We start from the raw sequence: 20,296 nt of genomic DNA on the forward strand, positions 1-20,296 counted from the left end.
TGAGAAACTTCTCCTCTATGCTCCACACTCAACTATAGAAATCTATGGTCGGAATCCCCGGTTTATTGTTTCATATGTACTCTGTCTAGAGCAGTTAAAACGGAATACAGAGCTCCAGAGCATTTGACCGTACATTGACAGTGGGCCATGCAAGAAACAGTTCCAATCGCCATGCAAGGCAAAGTACGGCTGTCAATGGGTAGGCTCTTTGGATTAGGTTTCAAGTAAAATGAGAGCATATACGCGGTCGGGACCACCAAATGGATGGATTATGCGCTTGGTTCCTTATAGAAAACATCATTTCTTCACTAGGGGTTGGGTTTAGGGGGGGAATGGTTCTATGCGGTCGACCTCATGGGAACTTCCCATGAGATCGAGCTGTGTGGGCCCTACCGTGATGTGTGTCGAACATCAACACTGTGCATTTGATGGGTCCCCTTTAAATCATGGGATATCCCAAAAATCAGATGTATATGGAACTCAAGTGCGCCATACCAATCATGTGAAGAGATGCCTAAAACATATAAAATCACTTGGTGGGGCCCACCTGAAATTTGGATGCGTCTGAAACTTTCTCGGACCCTTCATCCAAGTGGGACACACATAATGGATAGGCTGGATTTGTGAAACTTATCTTGATGGGCCAACAAATGATTATGAATGTTTTAATGGGAGGGTAACCCCTCTCAACTTTTGTGTGGTGTGGCCCACACAAGTCATGGATTGACTTGATTTTTAAGCCTGAGGCCCACCATGGAATGGTGCATCTGACGGATGGGGTAGATGTTCGACACCCATCACAGTAGGGCCACACAACTCAACCGCATGGGAAGTTCCCATGAGGTTGACCGCATATATATAAACTGGACCCAACCTGACCATGTTAACTGGGTTCAAGTTGATGGCTCAACCTGGACCTGTTAGACCCGAATTTTAAATGAGTCTAACAAGGCAAGACCCAAAGCTGGCCCAATTTCTCAACGGGTATAAACCGTCGGACCTAGACCCAGTAAAATCTGGTCAGGTCATTGATAGAGGTGGGCATCGGTCCTGATCGGAGCGGATTGGGTTCAACCCGATCAGATCCGAAATGGCCATGGATGGACCCGGACTCGATCAGATCCGGAATCAAATCCGGGTCACTTGACCCGAACAGATCCGATACATAATTCGTCTGACCCGAACAGAGTCCAACTCGGTCAGAGAAACCGAGTCTGATCGAGTTGGGTACGATTCGGATTCGTATGAATTTAATTTAATTTTTCATATAATGTGGCCCACTTCAACCTTTAATATATGTTTTTTTTTTTTTCAATGCCTTAATTGATATGTCAAAATGGATAAACGGTTTAGATAAAACATATACATCAAGGTGGGCCCCACATAGCTATACAAAAACTATCCGTTATTGTGTTTATGTTTTTACCGAACGTATATAATAACGTGCACTGCACGAAAGCACTCAGCTTCTTTTTTATATATGTACAGTGAGTGGGACTTGCTGTAATGAACTTAGCAAGTTATGTGGGTCTTATCATGGGGTATGTGTTATATCTAAACCGTTCATCTATTTGGTAAGCTCGTTATAAGGCTTACAATGAAAAATAAGACAGATATAACTATCAAGTGGACCACACGAAATATTTAATGGTGAAAATCATTTGAGGCTGCTACTTGTGGTGTGGTCCACATGATCTTTGGATATTAATAATTTTTTAGATAATATACTAAGATGATCTCTAAAAACATATGAACGGTGTAGATATAATAAATACATCACTGTGAGGCCCATAAACCTTTAATCTCCTTTGAACCGTTCGTACAACTCGGAGCGCGAGGAGCGTCAGTCTCGTCCTTGCACAGAAACGGACTGGCTACTCCCCCTGCCACGGTACCACCAGCATTAGTTGTTGGTCCATGCTCTGTGGGCCCCACCATGATGTATGTGTTTCATCCATGCCTTCCATCTATTTTTATAGATCATTTCACAGTATGAAAAAAAAAATGAGATATATCTAAATCTCAAGTGGATCACATTAAAGGAAACATTGTTGAATAAACGTTGACCATTGAAAACGTCTTGGGCTTAAAAGTTTTGGATCTGGCTGATGATATTTATTTTTTCCATCCATCTGGGTCTTTGTGACCTAATCAAAAGATTGGATGTCAAATAAACAGTACAGTGGACCTTAGAAGGATTTTAAGTTTTTAATGGTAGATATCCAATTATTATTGTTTTCTTGTCACGTGGTTCACCTAAGATTTAGGTACCTATCATTTTTTTTTATGAATCCATAAAATATTCTGTAAAAATGTATGAACGGAATGGATGAAACACATACATCATGGTGGGGCCCACAAAGCACCGACTAAGGAGCAACCAATCCGTCCATCGAACGAACTACCCACCTAGCCTAAGGCAAGTGTAGACTGTGTAGTTGGCGTGTGGTTTACATCCGACGAAAGTATGATTTTAGCGGGAAAAACGGTAAATGCTACTCGACATTCACACATGCCAATCGGGCACGTGTATGCAAGCAGATGGGGCTGATCATCATCTGAGTCCAAGTCAAGTTTACGGTCTACTATTTTTAGGCTTCGGGTCGGGTCTGGTCGGTTCGGGCCGGATCCTTTCGGTTCGGGTATCCGGGTCGGATTTGTCCGGATCAACCTCTATCCGAACCTGACCCGAAATACTATCGGATCTGGGTTGACAGACTCGATCAGGCTGATCTAAGCCGTCGGTTCTGTTCGAAACGGTACCGAGTCGGGTCGGATCCACCGGATTGGGTTCAAAATGCCCACCTCTAGTCATTGAGTACCCATGGGTCCAGGAACCCATTGACAGCCATGGCCATCATAGTTAAGGTTGCAGTCCGAAAAAAAAAAAAAGAGGAAAAGAAAAAGAGAGGGAGAGAGAGAGGAAGAAAAAGGCTAGAAAGAAATTTAGCCATGGTTCTTTTCACTCAGCGACTTGGACCAACTGGTTCGGTCCATAGTCAAGTCACGACTCAGATGAGTTGGGGAGTAACTCACTCTGTCGACTGAGACGGAAAATAAAAATCAGGGCCCATTGGCCTCCACTCAATAGAAATCCCCCAAACCAATTGCTAATTTCCGTGGCACTCATATTCAGCGACTGGATTCCAAACTCGACTCACTTATTTTTGAGTTGGGATTGAAAGAACTGTAATTGCAATTTGAGGGCTGCTCTCTCATCACAAAATACCAGGAAACGTCGTTGAGGGCCCGTTTGGATACCACCGAATAAGTTACTTTTTTCTACTTACAAAAGTAGATAAGTTTGGTTTATGATCAATATAATTAGCTTTTTTTAATTATTATTTTATAGTAGAAATCAAAATAAGCTACTTACAGCAAAAGCAACTTATCTTAAGTAACTTAAGATCCAAACACCCCCTAATTTTCATCAGGACCTCTTAATTAAACAGAATTTTGGCAATTTAACTCACATGCACATCCAAACACACCCTAAAAAATGGATTACTCATCCAAACAGACTTTTTAAGGGATTAACATAAATTACAAAACTCCATATTAGAAATTCAACAAAAGAGTATGTAGATCCGTCTGGCCACATGCCAGTGACCAATAAACCAACTAACAACATCTATATGTACACCCAAGCTTAAGTGTAGGAAATAACTAAACCAATATCTTAAAGTCATCTGTCACTACCAATTCTAGAATATTACCTGTAAACCTGGCAAGAAATGCCAGTGATCATGTCATCGAATTTCTATCAATCGCTTCGAACGCGTGTCACGACGATCACTAGAAGGACCATGATTGATAGCATGAGTGAGGATTTCACAGTGTCCTCAAAGACGTCTATCATTTTCCCCTTAGCCGGTGCCTGAAACAGGTCATTCGTGAGCTTCATGATCTTGCTGATAAGTTCCATCATTTTTGTCTTGGTATTGTCCAAAATCCACCTCAGAAATTTGAATGAGACTTCGGGGTGGGTGTCCTTGGAGCTCGGCTGCTGGTCATTTTCAGGTGGTTGATCTGAAAATTATCAGGAGAACAAAATACAGGACTATCAGTTTGACAGACCGACATAGAAAATTAAGAATGCAAAAGGTAAAAGGATTATCAACGATCTATACAATTGCCGGAGGAATGACAGTAAAGAAGTGCAGCTACAAGAATTAAAAATAATAATAATAATAATTCATAATATATCATGGGCCTGCCACAACTGGGCTATATATAAGAATCAACAAAACCTTGCTTGAATCTTATTGGCCCATGCGATGATGATATTCCAGGTTTAAAACAAATGAAGCAACTACGAGTGTGTTTATATGCCGCCCATTCTACATTTTCCATTAAATCTGCAGTGGGTGTGAATTTCTTGAGAAATCTGGCCCCTCCCCCATTCCTTTTTTTTTTTTTTTTTTTAATTTTTAATTTTTCATTTTCACAAGCACTCACACCACGTTGGGATTTCACCACAATGGTTACTAGAACCCATGACCTCATGTTGAAACTCTTGTAAGTCTATCACTGAGGCATTGGTAAGGACCCGACCCCTCCCCCATTCTTAAATGCACTCTAATCTGCTGGATTTTCGCAAATCCGAACCATTCATCAAAGTTGCCGTCACAAAAGAACACACCCCAATGAAATCTCAATACCTAGGTGGGCCACAATGTTTGCTTCATCCCATCCATTAGTATGTTTTCAACAGGCACTGTCGGGAGGAAAGTTCATTAAAATGCATGTTTTGTGGCACACCCAAATATGCCCTAAGTGGGTCAAGATGTCCTTGAACACAGCAGAGCTTGAAGCCACTGGCATTGGCTCTTTTTCAAAATAGATTAGTTCATTTCAATGCAACATATATTGTTTTCTTATGGCAGCAGCAGAACCATGGTTTTAAATAGCAGTTAAAGAGTCATGAATCGCCTGTAGACTTAACCAGTACGACTTGCCACAACTTGTTCCAACTCAGTCGGACTCAGTTTGGTTTTGGAGTGTGACTAGACCAGTATTTTGTTTCATTGCCCATCGACAGAGTTGACTGGATTTGGGATAATATCTAGAACTGAAAATGTAGGAAGGGTGGATGATAGAGCTCTTTTACAAGATTCAAGGACTATTCAACGGGATGGATGACCTTCCACTCCAATGTATGCGACAGTGTGGATTATGCCACACTCAGGTTTCCAGTCTGCAGTCCAAACCATTGATGGGCCCAACATGGGTTCTGCATGCACCAAATATCTCAAATATGGAACACCTAGCCATTGAATATCTGGCCTTGTTTAACTGCATATTTTCCTGTCACCAATGGAAGGTTCCTGGTGTATGGGCCATCTAGAGTGATCGCGTCAATGGTTTGGATCAAATCAATGCATGTGCATGGGAAAGAGTCATGTGTGATTATTAACATTCGTTTGGAAAGTTCCTACTTTTTGGCATTAATCAAAGCACTGTGAGTAAATGTTAAAATTGTGACATCAAAATCACTATTGGATCTGTTCACTTTTCTAAGCCCATATGACCCATGTTTCACATGCTAACAAGGCCCAAGTGTCAGTGGACCCTTAGAGGGGTGTTTTTGACATTTCCATCATAAAAGGGTGGCTTTAGGGTTAGTTATGTTGGGATTAAGAGAGAGTTATGATTTTCTGTTATTTTGAGAGTTTTTGAGAGCCTCCAGGAGAGAGCTAGGGTTTTGGCTATAAGTTCTCTCCAACCCTATAATATTCTCTGAATAGTAGATTGATCTTCGCTTTGTGCCATGGTTTTCTCCCGCAAAGGTTTTACACATGAAAATCGTGTGTTTGCTTGAATTTGTGTTTTCTCTTATTTGTTTCAATCCAGATTAAGGTGCTTCTGCATGGCCGGATCTCCAACAAGTGGTATCAAAGAGATGTTGGTTTGTTAGTTTGGATTTGAGATATGGGATCAAGGGAATCAAATGTGAAGTTCGAGACAGAAATTCACGGGTAAAAATACTTTGAATTATGGATATTGAAGATGAAAGCCCTCCAAGTTCAATAAGGGTTACAAATATGCAATCCTTGAGAAAGTGCATCGTCTGGAATCAATGAAGGAAGAAGATTGGGATGAACTTGATCAAAGGGCAATTAGTACAATTCATTTGTACTTGACCAATGAAGTCCTTTACAATGTCATAGATGAGACGACTGTTGTAGGTTTATGTGTGAAGTTAGAGAGTATTTACAGAACGAAATCTCTTACCAATCATCTATTTCTGAATAGGCAGTTTTATACTCTGAAAATGGTGGAAGGGTTGGATCTATCTGAACATATTAACATGTTCAACAAATTAGTTTGCAAGTTGATGAGTGTTGAGGTGAAGATCGATGATGAAGACAACCCTAATTTTGTTGACATCTCTCCCCAAGTTGTTCGAGTATCTGGTTGATATCCTTTGCCATAATAGGGATACTTTAGACATCGAGATTGTTATCACAACCCTTTAGTTAAAGCAATTGCAACAGCAAAGCGGCGGTGAAGGTATCTCTCCAGATGCATTGTTTGCTCTAGGAAGACTATCTGAGCGAGAGAATGGAAAACCACAATTTATAGATGTTTGAAGAAAGAGATGTTACTTTTGAGAAGATTTACACGAGTGAAAATCCAGCGGACATGCTTACAAAGGTCATTCATATAGAGGTGTTCAAGTTTTGCTCGACTTCTCTGGGCCTGGCAAGAAAGGAATAGAGATGAAGTGTGCATGAAGAGATGATGGTGACGCTTAGTAGAAGATTGGCAAGGCAATGAAGTGATTTTGCTATCAAGGCGGAGATTGTTAAAATTGTGACACCAAAATCACTATTGGGTCTATTCACTTTTCTGAGCCCATATGACCCATGTTTCACATACTACCAAGGCCCAAGTGTTAGTGGACCCTTGGAGGGCTATTTTTAGCATTTCCTCATCAAAGGGTGGCTTTTAGGGTTAGTTATGTTGGGGTTAATAGAGAGTAATAATTTTTTGTTGTTTTTTGTGTTTTTGAGAGCCTCCAAGAGATAGAGTTAGGGCTTTGACTGTAAGTTCTCTCCATCCCTGTAATCTTCTCTGAATAGTAGATTGATCATCGCTTTGTGCCGTGGTTTTTTCCCGCAAGGATTTTCCACGCAAAAATCGTGTGTTCTCTGTGTGTTTGACTGGATTTTCATTTTCTCTTGTTTGTTTCAATCTAAATTAAGATGCTTCCACAGGGCCGGATCTCCAACAATAAATACACTTACTCGGTAAGAGGAAATAAGAAGGTTTTTAGACAAACCTGCATAGAATGAATCCCGGAGCTCCTGCACCACCTCATTGTTCATGACCGCATCCCATATAGCATTATCAGATGATAAAGAAATGACCATCCTCTACACGATAGTGAATGTCAGTTGAAAAGATTTAAAAATAGTAGACGGTCAGATTAAAAAAATGGCCGATGTCGATACTCTGCATATAACTGTAAGTCATTTTAGTGAATACAACCTCAACAGGGTGATTTAAAATGATTACGAGTAACACGGTTAATGGGCCTTGCTAAGTGCAAACGCGTCTACAATAAATCTCATGTAGATGCCACACGTGCCAGCATTGCATCGTAGGTTCAAAATCCAATCCATCTATCAGAACAGCAACTCTGTATTGATGCCCTACCCCAAGAATCAGGTTGATCCACTGGTCAGGTGGGCCATAGTTTGCGGAACAAATGCATTCCAGCTTAAGGTTTCCAACCCATCCACCTGTTTCCACTGCTGGGCATTACATGCTGAGTGGACCAGATGTCCAACATGTACAAGGTCCGACAAGCCTGATGGATGGATTGGACTCTCATCTATATGCCATGCTGGCACATGTGTGCCATGTACATGAGCTTTATTGCACATGCTGCGTGCTTAAAAAAGCTCCATGGTCAATATGATTGCATCTTCATTACTGCCAGGAGAACTATTTTGGGGTGAAAGATATCTTTCTCATCTCCTACTCAATCAAAGATGATTTCCTGCCTCCCAAACACTGGAAAAGCAAATGCTGGTAAGTGAAAATTCCATCACATTCTGTTTTCCTAGTTTGGGATTTGCAATGTTAATTATCCATTTAGTTAGATGACAGTATATTAATTTTTTTCACTAATTGAGATCACTGAAAAACTAATACAGTTTAAGTCTTATTCAATCAATAAAACAAACTCTCCATAATAAGGCAAATTACAAAATGAGAAATAATTAGAATCTACAAGACCAATGGGTTATGAAAGTAATGCTCAACAAACACTCATATTTCCAATGAATTGGAGAAGTTTGGCAATTCTATAGGCATCTGATCTTAGCCCCTCTTTATGCCATCATATATCCAACATGGTACACATGCAGTATTTATAAGCCGCACATCAGATGGTCATATCAAATATGTGCCCTGGTGCATGGATCAGGCCGGTCCACTCCTTAGTGGAACAGAATATAAAAAAAGAAATCGACGGCTAAGAAGAAGTTGGCCCACGGTGCACATTTAACATACACCAGCCTAAATTTTTGGGGGAGGGTATGCACATGATGGGGCCCATTTGAATGATGACTTTGGATCTCTTACGAACATGTGCCATCTTGGCATGTGTAAGAGAATGTAGAGAAATCAACATGAACTAGAAATCTAGAGAGGACAGGTGTGTATTATATGAGCAGCAAAACACAATCATGTGCTTTGTTGCGGATCACACATCAGCACTGACAAAAGAACTATATATTAATGGCACTAGCATCACCTGAACGGATGGATTTCTTTGCAGCAACCAAAACGCATCGATCACATTGTCGTATCCATGGCACTCCAATGGTTTCGGATTGTTGAGGTGCAGTACAGGCTCAATCCAATCTGACCCTGCTTCAGCTGAAGAAACACGGCACATTAACTCAGTTGAATCTGTCATGAGACTGGATTCATCCTTTCTTGGAGTAGATGGATAGCTATCTTCAACAGTCTGTGAATATGGGCCTGCGACTACGACCCTACAAATAGAAAACCATTACCAGACGATGAAATTCACACACTACCATCAAAACAACATCAATAAATGAAATTTAGACTGCAATCTATTCATACGCAAGATCACAATCTTTTTTGTTTGTTTTCTTTTCTTTTCTTTTTGTGATAGCTTCATAAGAAACCACATTCCCGATTGAATTGCAACAATGTAACACAAACACACATACTAAAGATGCATAGTGTTCTAGTCCTTTATTTCTGAAGTTTGTCAATTGAAAATCACAGTGACTCGCCTAAGTTGCACCAGACTCAATGAGTCAGACTCAGTTTTTTCTTCCTTTTTTCTCTAGCTGAGTGCCAATGCTTAGTTTTCAGTATTTGGTAAAGATGGAAAGTAAATATGAGGAAGTCTCACTCACAAATAATTCACTGATAGTGTTATGTACGACTAGTAAATATCACGTTGTCATGTGTGTACAACATCCAGCGCTTCCAAAAGGTTGGCCCTAACATGCAGAACATCTTATGCACAAAATCAGATAGGTGCATTCATCATGTGGGCCACATCATAGCAAACAATGAACAACTGCAAATCTCGTCCAAAGCACAGGTGTGGCCCACCTGATGAGTGTATCAGTCTGGTTTTTGTGGTGGGTCTAACCTGTTAGATAGATTGGATGTCATACACAATGACAAGTAGGTAATTTTGCATTGGGTGGACAGTATTTGCTAGAAATATTGTAATTAGTAACTGAAGCCATATAATTAAAGAATGTGGAAGGATCTTACCATCCAAATATGGCTATCAAATGGATGATTATAGTAAGAATGAAGCAGACCCAACTGGACAGGTGAAATCGGCTTGTTAAGTTCATCATATTGGTGCGACCTTTGTGTGTGTTGCATCTGCAATGGGACCCATGACTTGAGCAGTCTAGATTGATGTCGATTTACGCCCCATGTATATGGATGATGGGTCGCTGTTAAAAGCACACCATAGTGCCTCTAGTTCTGTGGTCTGTCAATTTCATTGGTGGAATATAAAGCACCTACATGTTGTCACGGCCTGAGTGCTTCCCCGAGCATAAACCATGCATTACTCAAAACCCCTTTATGGACGAATCAGCCAGCCAGCCAACCAAGTGTAGGCAAGCTACTTAAAAGACAGGAGAATGGGAGGAAAGAATGGGACCTGGATTGGGTGCTGCCACCGCCCGTCCCAAGATTGGAATGGACAAGGGCTCTGACGGGCCACTGTGATGTATGGATTTTATCCACACCATCCATCCATCTTACCATATCATTTTAGGGTATAGACCCAAAAATGAGGTAGAAACAAGGCTCAAATGAACCACACTGCAGGGATTAAACACCTAATGAAGAAAACTTCTTTTTTTTGGGTTTGGGGGGGGGGGCGGGCGCACAAAAGATTTGGATCAAGCAGATATTTGTGTTTTCACTTCATCCAGGTCTATGTGACCTAATGAACATGTTGGATGGAAATTAAACATTACGGTGGGCCCTAGGAAGGTTTTAACAGTGGGTGTCATTGTCATAGCTTCTTCCTGTGGTGTCGATCAAGCAGATATTTGTGTTTTCGCTTCATCCAGGTCTATGTGACCTTATGAACACGTTGGATGGAAATTAAACATCACGGTGGGCCCTAGGAAGGTTTTAATAGTGGGTGTCATTGTCATGGCTTCTTCATGTGGTGTGGTCCACTTGAGACTTGGATAGTTGGATTTACCTCATTTTGGGCCTTATACCCTAAAATGATATGGCAAGATGGATGGACTGTGTGGATAAAACCCATACATCACGGTGGTCCCTCAGGGCCCCTGCCTGTTCCGAACTCAGGACGGGTAGGGGTAGTTCTCAATCCGCATCCAGAAGAATGCTTTTTTTTTTTTTCTTTTTTTTTTCTTTTATATATATTATTATTATTATTATTATTATTATTATTATTATTATTGAAGAGCTCCAAAGCTTAACAATTACAAATGAGTACCCCTCCCATTCTTATACAGCTTTAAGAACCTTCTAGTTACTTTATATGGAAAGCTAGAATGAGGCCATGCGACAATCATCTGGTACTTAGGAACACTAAAGAAACCTTATATATTATTCTACACAACTCTCTCTCCCTCTACTAAAACCCTCTAAAGAACTTTAGAAAGTTCTCAAGATTCTTAAGATCTCCACACTAGTTGACACAATTCTACCCATCATCTCCAGAATTCTCTACAATTCTCTACAATTTATATACATAGCCTCTAATGCATAGTTCTAAAACTCGCTGACTCAACTTGAAACTCAGCCAATTCAACTCGTCTTGGCAAGATTCAAGCCAAACTAGTGAGAAACTCAAACCTTCATACGACTCGGGCGAGTTTTAGAGAGTTATCGAGATGACTCACAATGACTTGACCAACTCAATGCAATTAGCAATGACTCGGCCGAGTAACTCAAATCATCTATTTTTTAATAAAATGTAATGAGCATGAGGAGAGATTCAAACGCTAGACCTCAACAAGAGAACCAAGCTATCAAACCAAACCATTGCAGCAAAAAATGATGTCATTGCTTTCATTTGCTATTTTATATTATTTATCATATTGAAAATATTTCTTAATATCAAGGTGTCTCGTAGGGCCACATCATAGCAAACAATGAACAACTGCAAATCGGTCCAAAGAATTGCCAAAAATATGGATTAAATCGGTTTTGTTCCTATCATTATTTTTGGAACTGTTTAGGTGGATGTCCACTCAAGTAGGAATTTTGATTGGGTAATTTTTCCCAGAAAATTGAATTTGAACTACAAAATTAAATTTAATCTAAAATCAAATATCTTAACAAATATATTTTAATAGTTTTTAAAAAAGAAAAAATGGAAGGTAAATGGCTTGAATTTTGTATTGGGGACCTTTTCTTTGCTCCCAATACCCAATTCAGCAATTTTTGATTTATCATGAATTTGGAATTTATTGGTTGTTAAAAAACAAAAGGCCCTATTTTAAAAAATAAATGTCCACAAATTAACAATTAAACCTATTCAAACAATTTGATTAAAAAAGGGATTCCTGGTGACTTTTCAATCTTTTCTAATTTAAAAGCAGGAAATTTCTGGATGACTCCTTTGGCCTTTATGTGAAATTAATGCAGAGGCCACCATGATGTATGGTTTTATCCACATCGTCCATCCATTTTCCATATAATTTTAGGGTATAAGCCCAAAAATGAGGTAGAAACAAGGCTCAAATGGACCACATTGCAATTAAACACCTAATGAAGAAAACTCTTGGGGGCACACAAGTTTTTGATTGATGGTGATATTTTTATTTCCCATCATCTAAGTCTATGTGACCTTATGAAAGGTTGGATGGTAAATCAACATCACAGTGGGCCCTAGGAAGGTTGAGCGTCATTATCATTGCTTCTTCCTTTGGTGTGGTCCAATTGAGCCTTGGATTTGCCTCATTTTTGGGCTTATACCCTAAAATGATATGGCAAGATGGATGGACCGCAGGGATGAAACCCATACATCACGATGGTCCCTCTCTACATCGTCCAGATGATTCAATATTCATCTCCAAAAGAATGTTTTTATTATTGAAGAGCTCCAAAGCTTAACAATTACAAATGAGTACCCCTCCCATTCTTATACAGCTTTAAGAACCTTCTAGTTACTTTATATGGAAAGCTAGAATGAGGCCATGCGACAATCATCTGGTACTTAGGAACACTAAAGAAACCTTATATATTATTCTACACAACTCTCTCTCCCTCTACTAAAACCCTCTAAAGAACTTTAGAAAGTTCTCAAGATTCTTAAGATCTCCACACTAGTTGACACAATTCTACCCATCATCTCCAGAATTCTCTACAATTCTCTACAATTTATATACATAGCCTCTAATGCATAGTTCTAAAACTCGCTGACTCAACTTGAAACTCAGCCAATTCAACTCGTCTTGGCAAGATTCAAGCCAAACTAGTGAGAAACTCAAACCTTCATACGACTCGGGCGAGTTTTAGAGAGTTATCGAGATGACTCACAATGACTTGACCAACTCAATGCAATTAGCAATGACTCGGCCGAGTAACTCAAATCATCTATTTTTTAATAAAATGTAATGAGCATGAGGAGAGATTCAAACGCTAGACCTCAACAAGAGAACCAAGCTATCAAACCAAACCATTGCAGCAAAAAATGATGTCATTGCTTTCATTTGCTATTTTATATTATTTATCATATTGAAAATATTTCTTAATATCCCTATTATTAAATTATCTTTTATATATCAAATTGAGCCACGTAAATAAATCGAGTCAAGTCGAATATTCGGGTTTTTAACCCATGATCTAATGTACAAGAAGAGTGCAAATCAGTTGTCCTCAATTAGCCACCTGCAAATGTCCAATCAATTCATCAAGTTCCTATGCAAGTTATTAAAAATGGTTATTTATCAGGATATGTATCGATCGCATCGGTCAATATGTAAAGGAAATAGTCACCCCCTTATGCGATATGGGAGTGAATCAGTCCGTTGTTAAATTATTATTATTATTATTTCATTTTTTTATTTTTTTATTTTTAAGAAGGAGAAGAAGAAGAAGTTGATACACCCTGCATCAGCACAGTACGAGGCTAATACAGCCATAAAGGACTCATTTTGAAAATTTGTATTTTCAATGTTTTTCTTGTTTTTCCACTTCTTTCTTCATTTCAACTATGAAGAAAGCTTAGAAACTCATTTAAAACCAGATATAGGCTTACTTTTGAGGATCAAAACACAAAAAATGAGTAGGAACCGATGAATCAAAGCCAAGTAGACTAATTTGGGATATATCAAAAGAAGGGTAAACTATCACCTTGTTTTTTCTTTTCTTTTCGTCTTCTTTTGTTGTATTTATATGCAAGGGGACCTAATCTACCAAATCATGCTTAATTTGTGTACGATTAGCGCCTGTTTGGTCAACTTTCAGCCGACCAAGCTCATTGAAGATCGACGGACCTGATGAAGCACAACATGGAGGAGTCGAAGAAGTGCAAACATCGTTAGGTACCGGATTGCTAGTGACAGATGATCTCCTCCTACTAGCAATTTTCTTAGATTATTTCTCTCTGTGATTTTCTCTAGATGTCCATCCATTCCACATTCATGGTCATTAAATTTTGTTTATATCCTTTATTTATTAATGTTCCTGGGGGGTTTTCTCTGCATGCTAGAAAAAATCAAAATGTTGTTTAATCAGTCTTCCATATGACCGAATCTCTCGTGCATTATCTTATTTCGGTGAGAGTAGGACTCCTTCATCCTATTTCATAGGATAAGGCCATATGTCCACATGGTCGCATTTATCCTGACAGTAACAGTGGTAAACATTTGTGATGTACCCAAAACAAAGTTTAACATTCTGATTTATTAGCAACTTTCATTTTTATCCTATGGTATGAGGATTTTTTTTCCAACATCCGTGGCTGTAATAGCTATCTGGTTTGATTTATTCCATCATTATTCAATTCTCAGATACATATAATGCCATATACGAGCTATTAGCTCCATTTTGCATTTTACATCGTCACATTATACTACATACAACCCATTGACTAATTTATCTAGACAACAGTGTAGACACCCCCCCAAGAGCCGATAAGTTGATCAGAGCACCCCATCAAACCCAATCCAACCCAGTCAAACCAGTTAGCCCAAAGCCAAGCCCAACTTCAGCCCGATTCAAGCCCATGCATAGGCCTAATAGTACTTAGGACGACAACTAATGCATGGGCATTTTCACACCGGGCTCGAGTGGGGTGGCCCGTGTGAAGCGAGGGCACGCTCGGGGTAAGTGGCTTGTGTGAGGCGAGACCCATGTGAAGTGGGGCCCACGAGAGGGGTTCGGCCGAGGGCCTAACCTAGGCTATGAGATAAAGGGATTGATTCGTCATACTCTATCAGTTCGAGCTTTTAGAATAAGTGGTTAGTTGTCCTACATCAAAAGTGGTATCAGAGCAGGAGGTCTCGTGTTCGAGACTCCTCATCGGGGCATGAAAGTTTGTCTAGTCCTGTGAAGTGGAGACCGTACACTTGTACATGCAGAGATGGTGAGATCCTCTCACGATCCAGTATCCACAGAATGGTGACGCCGCTAGGGATATGCTAATTCCACTAGTCGCAACCCAACTCAAAAAACAGGACTAAATTTTTTTTAGGGATTCTAGCTCTTGTGCATTTGCATTAACATCCACCATTCATCTCAACTCCCAAAATACCAAAAAAGAGAAAAAAAAAACCCAAAAAATCAAAACCATTGCGCCCGTTTGAGCCATGCGCCCTCGAACAAATTCCTTTTTCCACAATCCAATTCGCACCCGATCTTGAACTGCTATAGCTAATCGAGAAGCGGAAGCTCTCCCTTACCCCGCTCTCGACATGCCAGAAGTCCGTGCTCTACAACTGTGGGTAACAGAGACAGTGCCAACCTCTTGCATCCAGGAGTTTGTGCAAAGCATGAAAGCCATGCAGGATATGCTTTTCCATCTCGTGCAAGCCCAAGTTCCAACAGACAACCCCTAAGTTGGCATAACTCAGCAACAACAGCCACCAACCCTCGCTTTCCTTCCAACTTCCAGTTCAATCCAACCAAAGCCATCAGAGTCTGCTCAGGATATTCGACACTACCAACCACAACCCTCAGCCTCGGGCCATTTCTCTCAACAACCTCCCTCAAACGGGAGCCAACTCGATCAAATCCCGCTGTCGGAATTCCCTGTCAATTTCTAACAGCAATAGCTTCCTTGAACGGAAGCCAAGAGCAGGTTTTGTCGGATGCCCTTAGCGGGGGTCAGTTCTGAGCCCAATTCAACCAACAAGCAAGGGCAGATACCCACAACAGGGGCCACTTCCCAATTTCTTAGTCTCTCCCGACTGGTACACATCCTTAGATTGTCACCAGGTCAAGACCTGGGAACAACTTTCCCAGTCATTTGTCGACAGGTTTACATACAATCTCAATATGGCACCAGGAGAGTAGACCTAGCTGCCCTAAAGCAGAAAAAGCGACGAAACATTGTTTGCTTATATTGGTCGTTAGTGAGCCATGTCCACCAGAATGAGAACCCCCATCAACGACGAGGACAGTCTCCAACTTTCGCAAGGAGGTTAGGTGGGATGGTGACATCATAGAGGTTCTTTGGCAAACACACTGGAAGGGAAAAGACACCACTGCCCTTATCTTTGGCCAAAATTACACCATTTGTCATCGATTCAACTGCTTGAATTGCACTGCGTGGCAACAAGCAATTCAAGCCTTTGAAGCCCCATTCACCTGTCGACTTCTCAAGATTTACAAAAGAAAAAAGAAAAGTCCAAAACCCTATAAATACCCCCTCTCATTTCATTTACAATCCATCTCTTAACCTCCCAACACATATAAGTGAGTTTAAAGAAGAGTAGAGTGAGAAAAGGAGAGTGGGACCTAGCCCACCCATCTACCAATAGGTGGGATGGTGACATCATAGACCCTTGCGATAAACCCGTCCACCCATTTGCCTGACTCTGATCAATTTCATTTATACTTGCGTAAACATTGTGCATCATTCTCTCCACTCCATCCCCCTGTGTTGGTCTTGTCAGTCTAAGCGTATGCTCTGTAGCTCACCAATATACCGAATCATGCCCATCAAAAACTTAGATTAATTAGGCTTCGACTACTTCTTCAAGTGGGTGCGTCGGGGTAGATTTATCTAACACGGGCCTTCGCTTGTTGTAGGCACCGCATCGTCGCACACACATTTGCATCATCAATGTGCAAGAACTAATCCAATCCCTGAAAGTTTGTCAAGTTCTGTAAAGTAGAGATCGTACACTTGTACAAGCAGATAGGGTGCCTGATACCTTCCCTCTTTGTAACCGCGGTCCCTTACTCAAAATTTCTAGTCATAGATCAATGAATCATTTTAGGACGAAGAATCCAACGATTCCTTCCCCTAAGGTTTCTACAGGATCTAGCCAACTGTAGAGATTGTTGAATTGGTTAGTGGCAACTTTGAGTCAAATATAATACCCCCACGATTCAAACACATTGCGAAAGCCCCAAAAAGGAACTCATGAGCGCGATCCACCCGGGATCCAGCGTCCACACATAGCACCTTAATATGACAACATTTAGTCGTCTAATTTGTCTAATGACTGTGATTCATTAATTTATTTTTATCCTATGATGTGATATTAGTTTGCCCACATCCCGTGGTTATAGCCTATTGATACCCGATCCACCTGGTCTTTGTCCATCACTCAAGACCTTTGAAATACTTATAATTTTTGTGAACATACTGTCATTGTTATGAGCATATATAAATGTGCCAAAACGTTGACTACACTTGGCATCTATTATAGCTTAAACAACAAGAGAGTAATAATAATTAGCTCATCACTCTCCTAGTGATTCATACCAAATTATATCAACTACATAGTAATATATAACAAAGCTATATCGTAACACCCCACATCTCTAATGTTCGATCAAATACATCAAATTTATAGAATAATCATCACTGTCACAAAATGAGTATGATATATATAACGGGTTCAAATACATTAGCAACCATCAAGCTACCTATTGCTTAAGCATTGGGAACATCCAAGGATCCATATGTAAAACAGTCATTTTTAGAGATCTCTAAACTTGTTTATAGCAGAGTGGTGTTGACTTATCGTTATCCATTTTAAATCCCCTTTCTTTTTCTTTTTTTTTTTTTTTTTTTGGTTAAAATGTCATGTACTTCTCTTGACTTTAACCTGTTGTACATGATTGCGAGAGGACTTTGATCGAATTGGTGTTTTAACACCAATAAAGATAGATGGACCTGATGAAGCACGGCATAGAGGAGTTGATAAAGTGCAAATGCTGTTAGATACCATATCACAAGAACAAATGATATTTCCCTATTGGTAATTTTCTTAGATTATTTCTCTATGATATTTTTCATTAGATGTTCATCCATTCCACATTCATGGCCATTCTTTCTTTCTTTTTTATATCTTCTATTTATGACTGTGGGTTTTTCTCTACCTACTGGAGAAACCGAAAGGTTGTTTAATCGGCTTTCCATACGATCGAATCTCTCATGCACTTTCCCTCTTGTTTCAGTGATGGTGGGATGCATCGCATACACACGTGTCAACAAACACTCCCCAACATACATGATTCTTACCAAGGAATGGCTCTTCATGTGTGTGTGTGTGTGTGTGTGTAAGATCCTCACCCTTATATGTACCCGGGGGTATAGCTATTAATGATTATCTAGGGGAAGGGTCTATTATTGATACGGGGAAAAATCCGGATAGAAAATATTTGGAGTGGAGAATTCTCAATTTTTTTCTTAGAAAGAATATCGATATTGAGACTTGGACCGATATAGATACTGGAACCATCTAATTCCATGTGCCAAACACCCGTAAAGCTTATCAATGGTTTTTTTTAGATTTTTTTTCTTCTATTATAAGGGTGCATCCAAGCCAATACGCCCGTACCTTCATGCAATTCGCAAGTGATCATTAGCTAGTTTGGGACCACTCAAGACAAAGGTGGATTCCATAGCTTCCAAGCGTGGGACCCCAGCCGGTAGCCACAGGTGGGCCCCATTTTCTACCAACAGCGATATCCCGCGAATAGCTCGCGGACTACCTTTCTTTCCTTCCTAAGTAGAAGGCTAAGGATATATGTGTCTTTTTGTGTAAAAAACCTTTTGCGAACCGCTTTGCATGCAAGCCACTTAAGCAAGAAACACAATGCGTCTCTCTCTTCCTGCATCATCACACCGTCCATCTTCTATTATCCGCTCAGCCTTATCCAAAACAGCCCGTCTCACCAGCATGTGTGCCTGGGTGGGCCCCACATGATTATGTACAGACGATCCCGACGGTCCATCTTGTGGGAACGGTTGTTCATGGCCATGGTCAATATACCACGAAGACTGAATCCTTCCAGATGACGACCCATGACTCGTTTTGAGTTGGACCGTCCGTTTGAATACAAAAAAAAAAAAATCCGATGGTCAGGATCATCAATCCGGGAGTTTTTTCTATTGCAGATAATCTAAACTAGTGGCCCCAAGATGAACGGTTTGGATTATCCAAATACATCCGTCAAACCCCAAATTCAAACACTAAAATATCGTTAAGGAAAAAAAATAGAGGATTTGGTAGAGTTCGTTTTACCTCTGTCCACGTGCAGAGATGGTCCGATGATTAGAACCGCCCATATTCTCGGCTATATCATTGATGGCTTATGGTGCAATGATCAGGCTTCAAAAAAAAATCCCGACCTTTGATTTTTGGAGTTAATGTAAGCCATTGAAAATGATCGATTTAATGTTCTGTATGCATACACACATAGGATGATCAGAACCATCCGTTCAGCACAAGTTTCATTATGCAGCCCCTAGAATGCAGCATCCAAAACATTAACGGTTCCGATCATCAGAACATCTCAGCACGTGGGCCCCAGCGGGGCAACAGAACTCGTTTTGAAAACTTACTGCTGAAGGGCTGAAATGGCATCTTCAACTTCGTCCTTGGAAGGAACGGGACCGAAAACGAAACGGTCATGAAATCCGTTATTTCCATCTCGTCCGTCTTCCTCTTCAACCGATTCCCAGTCATCGTCTTCGATGAAACAAGTGGAAGAAGTCCGGCCGTTAGCATTCGACGTGGCGGAAACGGGAAAACTAACGGAGGAAGACGGAGACGGAGAAGAAGAAGAGAGGGAGAAAAAGGTTGAGGGATTGGGCTTTGCAGTCGAGACAGACTGTTGAACGCCCCCAATACCTGCCCCCACTGCCCGCCCCACTGCGCGCAGCATTCCGCCGCTTCCCATGCTTCTGCTATTCCCGAACGATCTTTTCATCTCTCTTATCGAAATATCCACCTCTGTTTTTGGGGCGTTTTCGCCAGTTAGTTTAGAGCTTTTTTTAGGAAAATGACAAAAATAATTATCTTTATTTTTGTTTATTTGCGGGAATTAAATTACACGAGAGACGAGCCATTGCCACCGTCCATCCACGAGCGGCATAGGACAGATGGCAGGGTGATAGACTTGGCTGCGACTCCGGAAACAGTTACGTGGGTGGGAACCTGACCGTAGTGGGACACCTATATGTATGCATTTTATACCCAGGCCGTTCATTTGTTTTTACATCTTATTTTAGATCATTGTCTAATAACTGAAGCAGATGCACGTTCTAGGTGAACCACGTTACAAGAAACAGTGGTTATTGACCATTTAGGGCGTGTTTGGTCCG

General features: G+C 40.5%; 1 protein-coding gene across 1 annotated transcript; it reads right to left on the reverse strand.

Moving 5' to 3' along the window:
• Positions 1–3,494: 3,494 nt before the first annotated feature.
• LOC131248246 (uncharacterized) lies at positions 3,495–19,917 on the reverse strand. Its single transcript, XM_058248431.1, has 4 exons — positions 19,535–19,917; positions 8,768–9,011; positions 7,286–7,379; positions 3,495–4,029 (listed from the first exon to the last, which is right to left on the reverse strand). The coding sequence occupies exons 1-4, from the start codon at positions 19,900–19,902 to the stop codon at positions 3,764–3,766; spliced, it is 972 nt and encodes a 323-aa protein (XP_058104414.1). The 5' UTR covers positions 19,903–19,917; the 3' UTR covers positions 3,495–3,763.
• Positions 19,918–20,296: the final 379 nt, after the last annotated feature.

This window comes from Magnolia sinica, chromosome 6, assembly GCF_029962835.1.
Source record: "Magnolia sinica isolate HGM2019 chromosome 6, MsV1, whole genome shotgun sequence".
In the NCBI taxonomy this organism is placed as follows: Eukaryota; Viridiplantae; Streptophyta; class Magnoliopsida; order Magnoliales; family Magnoliaceae; genus Magnolia; species Magnolia sinica.